Genomic DNA, 9287 nt, shown 5'->3' on the forward strand with positions numbered 1-9287 from the left:
CATTAAAATTATAGACTTATCATTTCTTTGTCAGTGGGCAAACGTACAAAATCAGCAGGGGATCAAATACTTGTTTCCCTCACTGTAGATGGAAAGTGTGTGGTGCTACCCTATGCTAGTGGAATGTTTTTGTTTATTAGTAAATGCCTGTTGTGTGTGCAGTTTGTAGTGAAACTTTTGAGTGACATCGCCATATAATTCTATTGTGCAGAGGCCAGCCAGTGACATTCTTCTTAGACAACCCAAGTCTTTTTATTGTTCATGTTGGGACTGCATGTCGAATTCAATGCCTCGAATTCAGCGCTCCGAATTCAATGCCCCGAATGTATTGCCTGCATTTGCCCGCAGTGGTGAATTTTGAAAGCTGAAGGGGAGAGAGAGACGCCCCAGCATGCAGCAGCCCAACACGGACACTCGTGCTTGGGGTCACGAGCAGCTGCGACAAAGCAGTCGTGCTCAATAATAAATGAAAATTGTGTTTTTATTCATCAACAGAAATGTGACTGCGTGTGTACCCGACGGCAGTACAAGCCGTGCTATTGCATCTTCAGTAATGTTTTGTTGATTTTCAATTTGTTGAGTGTGCAGTTATTCAATGACATTTAATAGATATTCAGTACTTACAGTTATTTTACTTAAAGCCACAGGACCTGTTTTATAACTGAACTTGTGAAATTGCATTTGCAATTTAGATTTTTGCTTTCTCATCTGCTACCCAAAATCGACTTGTATTTTTCAAAAGACATGTTTAACACGTGTAAGGCATTGGCGACCAATATTATTCATACTCAACGTTTTTGGGTGAGATCGCGTTATTTATAAATGTGTCATAACCCTCCACCACCCGACACGGCCAATCAAACGAGATCCAACTAATACTTTGGAACATAAGACTACTGCAATCATTGCAAATTCATCAATCCCGAAGAATGAGCAATTCCTAATTAAGCCAAGGACTTCAAAACCACCGAGACTGTATGGGCTACCACACAGACAGACCCCACATCCCCGTTCGCCCGCTCGCCCACACACACACACAGACACACAGACCCCACATCCGTTCGCTGTTTATATTATATATATGCACGACAGACAACCAATCCGTGGTGGGCAGTGTGGAACATATTGTCCCCACTACCTGCACCACGTGTTGTGTTGTACCAGCTGAAGCGCGCCGAGCTGCAGAGCAGAAGTGACGTGGCCACAAATGGCAGCGGGATTCCTTGTAGAAGATCCCACTTTGGTGTTTGAACATCTTGACGCAGCTGTTTTGTTGCCAGAAAAACCTCTCATCATATGTTGGTACTAACAAAGGAGGTCCCACGGTAAGGCTGTGTGGTAGCTCTTGGGGACTTCTTCAAAATCAAAGCACTTTTTAAAACATATCTAAAAAGTGATTTTGAACTTGCTTTGAATGAGGATTTAAACCACGTGGTATTTTTTTTATTAGTTCTTTGCTCAAAATTTGTTACAATGTGATTTTTATTTTGCCTACAATTAAACTTGTATTGTTCATGCCTGCAAAGCATTTTTTTGCACGAAGTGCTATAGAAATGAAGCCACCTGGCCAGCCACAAATGATAGCCCACACCAAGTGGCAGATCGTCGTCGTCATCACTCGCGTGGGATAATCCGAACCGTGTGGTGATGTCGATTCCACGCGACCACGGGGAGAGAGTGAACACGCCAACTCCAAATATAGAGCAGCAGCAGCAGCAGGCGTCAGGGTCGGGTACGAACCCACGACCTCCTGCGTACCAGGCGAGTGAGTAAACATCTCCACGGGGAGAGAGTGGTGGTGGGTGGAGGGGTGAAAGTATTTCATTTCTGTCCAGAGTATCCCAGAACAAATCCAGAGTGTGGTGGTAAATAATGACAGACCCCACTTGTATATCCGGCAAACAGCAGCAACAATCATCAACATCATCACCACCACCACCACCATCAAATCATTTTCACCAGGCATTTTCCACAAGCGCAAACAAAAACAATCGTCTTAGCCCAACGTTTTACATTTTATTCGTTTTTTTTCCCGTTTTTTCCCACCAAACGCAAACCTCCGCGCTCACCGATTCGCTCGCTCGCGTTCGAGAAATACACAACAACCACCTCCGCAGCACCTCCCCCCTCCCTCCCAAGATTGCAGTGGGCGGCTTTGGAGTCGTTGCGCACCGCGTCTCCTTCACCGGACATGGTGGCTGGTGGTTGTCGTTCTCTCGTCACCGTCGGAGGAGGGAGGGGAGAGGCAGGGAGGAGGAATGGGGCGGGTGGGAGGGGAAATGAAATTCACATGAGGCGGCACTTCCTCCTCTTCGATTTCTTTCTTTTCTTGCACACGTCTTTGCTCACGCGGCGCTCCTTGTACTTGCGGATCTCGCGCACCAGGGTGCAGAAGGCATCTTCCACGCCCTGCAGGACAGACGCACGCAGTGGCCGCCACCGGAGGGAGTTTGTTAGAGGGAGGGCCACGTGCTCTCGTACGGGACCGACTCGGCACGTGCAGAGACGCGCAGACACGCAGACCCAACACGGGTAGTCTCACACAGGCAGACACGCAGACCCAACACGGGTAGCCTCACACACAGGCGGACACGCAGACCCAACACGGGTAGTCTCACACACAGGCAGACACGCAGACCCAACACGGGTAGCCTCACACACAGGCGGACACGCAGACCCAACACGGGTAGTCTCACACAGGCAGACACGCAGACCCAACACGGGTAGCCTCACACACAGGCGGACACGCAGACCCAACACGGGTAGTCTCACACACAGGCAGACACGCAGACCCAACACGGGTAGCCTCACACACAGGCGGACACGCAGACCCAACACGGATAGCCTCACACAGGCGGACACGCAGACCCAACACGGGTAGCCTCACATACAGGCAGACACGCAGACCCAACACGGGTAGCCTCACACACAGGCGGACACGCAGACCCAACACGGGTAGCCTCACACACAGGCGGACACTCAGACCCAACACGGGTAGCCTCACACACAGGCGGACACGCAGATCCAACACGGGTAGCCTCACACACAGGCAGACACGCAGACCCAACACGGGTAGCCTCACACACAGGCGGACACGCAGACCCAACACGGGTAGCCACACACACAGGCGGACACGCAAACCCAACACGGGTAGCCTCACACACAGGCGGACACTCAGACCCAACACGGGTAGCCTCACACACAGGCGGACACGCAGACCCAACACGGGTAGCCTCACACACAGGCAGACACGCAGACCCAACACGGGTAGCCTCACACACAGGCGGACACGCAGACCCAACACGGGTAGCCACACACACAGGCGGACACGCAGACCCAACACGCGTAGTCTCACACAGGCGGACACGCAGACCCAACACGGGTAGCCTCACATACAGGCAGACACGCAGACCCAACACGGGTAGCCTCACACACAGGCGGACACGCAGACTCAACACGGGTAGCCTCACACACAGGCGGACACGCAGACCCAACACGGGTAGTCACACACACAGGCGGACACGCAGACCCAACACGGGTAGCCTCACACACAGGCGGACACGCAGACCCAACACGGGTAGCCACACACACAGGCGGACACGCAGACCCAACACGGGTAGTCTCACACACAGGCAGACACGCAGACCCAACACGGGTAGTCTCACACACAGGCGGACACGCAGACCCAACACGGGTAGTCTCACACACAGGCGGACACGCAGACCCAACACGGGTAGCCTCACACACAGACGGACACGCAGACCCAACACGGGTAGCCTCACACACAGACGGACACGCAGACCCAACACGGGTAGTCTCACACACAGGCAGACACGCAGACCCAACACAGCCCAGGCACGTGGGAACTCCCTGGACCGCCGGGTTCACGGCGCAGCGCACCACATTCCCACCGGCCGCCACTTATTCCCCCTGGCTACTCACCAACCCCCCCAGCTGCCCCCCCCTCTCTCCCCCGGCGTCCGCGTGCCTGCCGGGTCTTGGCGGAGGTCTCCACGAAGGGGATGCCGTAGCCTTGCGCCAGCTCCTGCGCCTGCTTCGTGTCCACGGTCCGCGTGGGCACGCCGCACTTGTTCCCCACCAGCACCATCGGCACGTCCTCCGAGCCCTTGACGCGCTGGATCTGTTCCCTGCGCACGGAAGCCACGGCAGAGGTCGGGGTCTCAGTCCCCCTCCCCTGTAAATCATCCCTCCGATTCCCAAACCTTCCCCATGTTGTAGTTCTCCCTCCAATCTCCTCCTTCAAAGATCCCCCTGCCTCTGAACAAGTGCTTCTTAACCTTGACCGCAGCCTTGACATCCACTTTGTTTCTCAATAAGAAACACAGTGACGTAGAGTGTTGTTGACGAAACAAAGTTGCGTACTCACTTTGCCCCATGGCTTCATTTGTTTCGATTTACCTTCTGAATAAAATCTGGCCGCATCTCACAAGCCCTGGGGGTGGCGTGCACCCCAGATTACACAAGCACATCAACAACAACAAGCCACGACCGTCGTGACCGCTGACGATGCCTGTTGCTGCTGTATATTTGGAGTCTGCACGTCTCTCTCTCTCCCTCCCAACCAGCCCGACCGCTACGCCCCCCGTGTCTCTCTCTCTGTCTCCCTCCCAACCAGCCCCACCGTTACGCCCCCCGTGTCTCTCTCTCCGTCTCCCTCTCAACCAGCCCCACCGCTACGCCCCCCGTGTCTCTCTCTCTGTCTCTCTCCCAACCAGCCCCACCGCTACGCCCCCCGTGTCTCTCTCTCTGTCTCCCTCCCAACCAGCCCCACCGCTACGCCCCCCGTGTCTCTCTCTCTGTCTCCCTCCCAACCAGCCCCACCGCTACGCCCCCCGTGTCTCTCTCTCTGTCTCCCTCCCAACCAGCCCCACCGCTACGCCCCACGTGTCTCTCTCTCTGTCTCCCTCCCAACCAGCCCCACCGCTACGCCCCACGTGTCTCTCTCTCCGTCTCCCTCTCAACCGTGGTCGCGTAGATTTGGCTGCTGCTAGTAGATTTCCACACGATGATAAGCCACTTCTAGTCGTGGTTATCATTTGTGATCGCTTTTGAAAACGAACTACACGGCTCGGTGCGGCCTTACCCGGCAAGATAACAACAATTCGTGTTCACTGCAATTGACTTGCTACAGTAGCTGCAGTCAGCCACCCAGCGACCCACCTGTACCGGTGGATGTCCTCGAAGGACTTGGAGTTGTTGACGGCGAAGACGCACAGGAAGCCCTCGCCCTCGTGCAAGAACTGCTCCAGCATGTCGCTGTACTCTTGCCTCCCGGCCGTGTCCAGGATGTCCAGCAGACAGGTCTCGCCATCGACCACCACCCGCTGCTTCGGGTACGAGTCCTGCGCCGAGGCACGCACGGAGAATACCCCCCCCCCCCCATCCCCAACACCGGGAATGATTAGCCTCGCAGATGCGTCGCGCGACGTGGACGTGCCGTCGCAGCGTCGTCGCACGCCGGGGGCGTCGGGATGCTGCTGGATGTGAACCTGGGGGCGCATCTCGCCACCCCCCCCCCCCCAAGGTCAAATCGTCGAAAACACAAATTGAGCCACGGGGCAACGCGAGTACGCAACTTTGTTTCACAAACACCCTCTCGAGTCTAGAGTCTAGAGGTTGTTGTCAACATCGCAGCTTTCTTTACGACTGAGAACCAAGGGGGTGGCGAGTCCGCAGTGAAGGTTAAGAACCCAACGCTACTCCACGTGCCTCTTGGGTCTCTTCGGCCCGCGTTGCGCGCCGCGCGTGTTTGATCGTGGAGCGTGCTCGACCCCCCTGGATTATACATTTATTTATTATCATCTGGGGGGGGAGGGGGGGGTGGGCGTTCTTCAGGAACGCAGCGCCAACCGCGTTATAGGAGAACTGACTGCAGACACAGACGGCAGCAGCAGCAGCAGCAGCGGCACCTGTGCAGGGCGGCACGACACACGAGGTAGGTGAGTAGGTGGGCGAGTGGGTGGGCGAGTGGGTGGGCGAGTGGGCGAGTGGGTGGGCGAGTGGGTGGGCGAGTGAGTGGGTGGGTGGGCGAGTGGGTGGGCGGGTGGGCGAGTGGGTGGGTGGGCGAGTGGGTGGGCGAGTGGGTGGGTGGGTGAGCAGATGAGTAGGCGAGTGTGTGGGCGAGTAGGTAAGTGGGTAACTAGGCGAGTAGGTGGGTGGGTGAGTAGGTAGATGGGTGGACGAGTGAGTGGGTTATTGGGTGGGTGAGGTGGGTGAGCGGGTGAGCAGGTGGGTGGGTGAGTTATTGGGTGGGTGAGGTGGGCGAGCGGGTGAGCAGGTGGGTGGATGGGTGGGTGGATGGGTGGGTGGGTGGGTTATTGGGTGGGTGAGGTGGGCGAGCGGGTGAGCAGGTGGGTGGATGGGTGGGTGAGTGGGTTATTGGGTGGGTGAGGTGGGACCGCTGCCCGCAAGTCCGGCGCTCACCCCGATGGTGGGGTCGTAGTCGTCCACAAAGTGGTTCTGGGTGAGCCGGATGGTGAGGGCGCTCTTGCCAACGCCTTCAGCGCCCACCACCACCAGCTTGTACTCCGTCATGGCGCCCGCTTGCTGCGACGATGACAACAACAACAACACACGCAATGACCCCCCCCCCCCCCACCTAATCCACAGCGTCGCCTCAACAACAACAACAACATTCGCCTCAACAACAACAACATTCGCCACCGAGTGGTGGCGAGACTCCACCACGGCGCTTGTGCCAGGCCAGGTGCACTTTCGCGAAGTTGTCGAACGGCCGCTGGCAGGAGGTCACGGGTCAGACCCACGTGGTGCAATGGGGCGACGGATCAAGACGACGGGCAGATGCACCACCTGCAACAGATGCCGGTGGTGCATCTGTTGCCTCACGCGCACACAGACACACACACACAGACACACACACACAGACACACACAGACACAGACACACACACACAGACACACACAGACACACACACACAGACACACACACACAGACACACACACACACAGACACACACAACAACAACAACAACAACCGCCATTCGCCACTAAGTGGCGGTGACGTCACCACGATGCTTGTGCCAGGCCAAGTGCACCTTGAGGCCACGTGAAGTGTCGAAAGCCCGCTGGCAGGAGGTCACGGGGCAGACCCAGGTGCCACTGGTCGACTGACCGAGATGACCGAGATGACTGGCTGATGCACCACCTGTGCCCCCTACTGTGCCAACTTGCTGTGCTTTAGCCACCCGGCGCTCCGCTCGTTGTTGTGAGCGTCGCTCCTCCGCCCTCCGTTGTTGTTGGAGGGCGACTGCCTCCAACTGCCCAGTAGCGTCCTTCACGAGCCTCCTCCACTGAGGCCGATCTTGACACCGCTGGTACCAGTCATCGGCAAGTCCACTCAGCTCCACGTCCTCCTGTACCACATCACTCCATCTCTTCTCCAGCCCGTGCCGCGCCCGTCTAGCCCCCTCGATCCGGCCGAACAAAAGCTGTTTAGGCATGCGGTGGCTGGGCATGCGGGCTACATGACCCAGCCAACGCAGCCTTGCCTGCCGGAGGAGCTCACTGATGGGACCTTGCCCAGATCTTTCAAGGATTTGTGAGCTCCTCACACAATCCAGCCTGGTTAAACCCAGGATGGATCGTAGGCAGGCCAGCCTAAATGTTTCCAACCGGCGAAGATGCTCCACCAGGGGGGTCCACGTCTCGCAAGCGTAGAGAAGGGAGGGAATGACCGTGACCGAGAAGACCTGAAGCTTCGTGCGGAGCGACAGACCAGGTAGCTTCCACACAGCGTTACGCAACCGATGAAAAGATATTGCCGCTCGACTGATTCGGAGTGAGACCTCTGCTGATAGACTGGAGCCGGTCATAAGCACACTGCCCAGGTATGGGAAACTCTCCACTCTCTCCACAACTGCCCCATCACCAATTGGGAGTTGTGGGGGTGGAGTGTCCGATGGTACAAAATACCCAGGCAGGTGCTTGGTTTTGGTGGGGCTGATGGTAAGGCCCCACACACGCACACACACACACACACGCACACACACGCACACACACACACGCACTGACACACACACACACACACACACGCACAGACACACACACACAGACACACACACACACGCACACACACACACGCACAGACACCACACACGCGCGTGTGTGGTGTGTGGGTGGTAGTGGTGTGTGTGGCGGTGTGTGTGGTGTGTGGTTGTGTGTGTGTAGGTGTGTGTAGGTGTGTGTGTGGTGGTGTGTGTGTAGGTGTGTGTGTGGTGGTGTGTGTGTAGGTGTGTGTGTAGGTGTGTGTAGGTGTGTGTAGGTGTGTGTGTGTAGGTGTGTGTAGGTGTGTAGGTGTGTGTGTGTCTCACCTGCTGCTGCTGTTCGCGCCGTCGGTCGGAGACTGAAATGGCGGCGGCAGAGGAGCTTTCAACCTTCACGGAGAGACGCGGGCGGGGGCGGGTGGAGGGGGGCGGGGCGGGTGGAGGGGGGCGGGGTAGAGAGGGTGGAGGGGGAGGGGCGGGGCGGGTGGAGGGGGTGGAGGGGGGAGGGTGGAGGGGGGTGCAAGGGGGCGGGTGGAGGGGGGCGGGTGGAGGGGGGGTGCTAAAGACAAAATAACACGACACAGATAATTCAGCTCATTGTGAGTTTTTAATTCACTTTACCGCCTCAACATTTTGTCGGAATCGTTTTGTTCAAACGATTTTTTTTGGTATTTTAATAAAAAAGGGCACCTGGTTGTGGGTGAAGTGGTGTTTTTGTGGTTGGTAGAAAACTCAGAAATAGCGAAGTCAGCAGTTTAATATGCCACTGAACAGAGGTGTGGACTCGAGTCATGTGACTTGGACTCGAGTCAGACTCGAGTCATGAATTTGATGACTTCAGACTCGACTTGGACTTGCATAACAATGACTTTGTCCCACCTCTGCCACTGAATACTAACAGTGGACTGCCACATCAACTTACACTGACCCCACTCAGTCAACAACTCACCCACCCAGCCAGCCACTCACTCACTCAGTTAACCACTTGCTCACCCTACGACACTCATCCACCAACACACCCATTCACTCTAACAGCATTTGTGTGTTATGCCAACCTTAATAGGTGCTCGCTAACAGCACTTGTGTATTATGCCAACCTTAATAGGTGCTCGCTAACAGCACTTGTGTGTTACGCCAACCTTAATAGGTGCTCGCTAACAGCACTTGTGTATTATGCCAACCTTAATAGGTGCTCGCTAACAGCACTTGTGTATTATGCCAACCTTAATAGGTGCTCGCTAACAGCACTTGTGTGTTACGCCAA

At 56.0% G+C, this 9287-nt stretch overlaps 1 protein-coding gene across 1 annotated transcript; it reads right to left on the minus strand.

Annotated features, from left to right (window-relative positions):
• Window positions 1-2014: 2014 nt before the first annotated feature.
• Window positions 2015-8435, minus strand: LOC133362555 (GTPase HRas-like). Its single transcript, XM_061581503.1, has 5 exons — window positions 8351-8435; window positions 6445-6567; window positions 5182-5363; window positions 3989-4148; window positions 2015-2409 (listed from the first exon to the last, which is right to left on the minus strand). The coding sequence occupies exons 2-5, from the start codon at window positions 6553-6555 to the stop codon at window positions 2287-2289; spliced, it is 576 nt and encodes a 191-aa protein (XP_061437487.1). The 5' UTR covers window positions 6556-6567; window positions 8351-8435; the 3' UTR covers window positions 2015-2286.
• Between the last annotated feature and the right edge of the window lie 852 nt (window positions 8436-9287).

Source organism: Lethenteron reissneri, unplaced genomic scaffold (genome assembly GCF_015708825.2).
Source record: "Lethenteron reissneri isolate LAM-NWPU_2019-01 unplaced genomic scaffold, ASM1570882v1 scaffold_1529, whole genome shotgun sequence".
Taxonomy (NCBI): Eukaryota; Metazoa; Chordata; class Hyperoartia; order Petromyzontiformes; family Petromyzontidae; genus Lethenteron; species Lethenteron reissneri.

Coding starts and splice junctions, on each gene's coding strand:
- LOC133362555 (XM_061581503.1), bottom strand. CDS start 6,555: ATGACGGAGTACAAGCTGGTGGTGGTGGGCGCTGAAGGCGTTGGCAAG. Junction 5,364..6,444: donor ACTACGACCCCACCATCGGG/GTGAGCGCCGGA, acceptor GCCTCGGCGCAG/GACTCGTACCCGAAGCAGCG. Junction 4,149..5,181: donor GAGGACATCCACCGGTACAG/GTGGGTCGCTGG, acceptor TTCCGTGCGCAG/GGAACAGATCCAGCGCGTCA.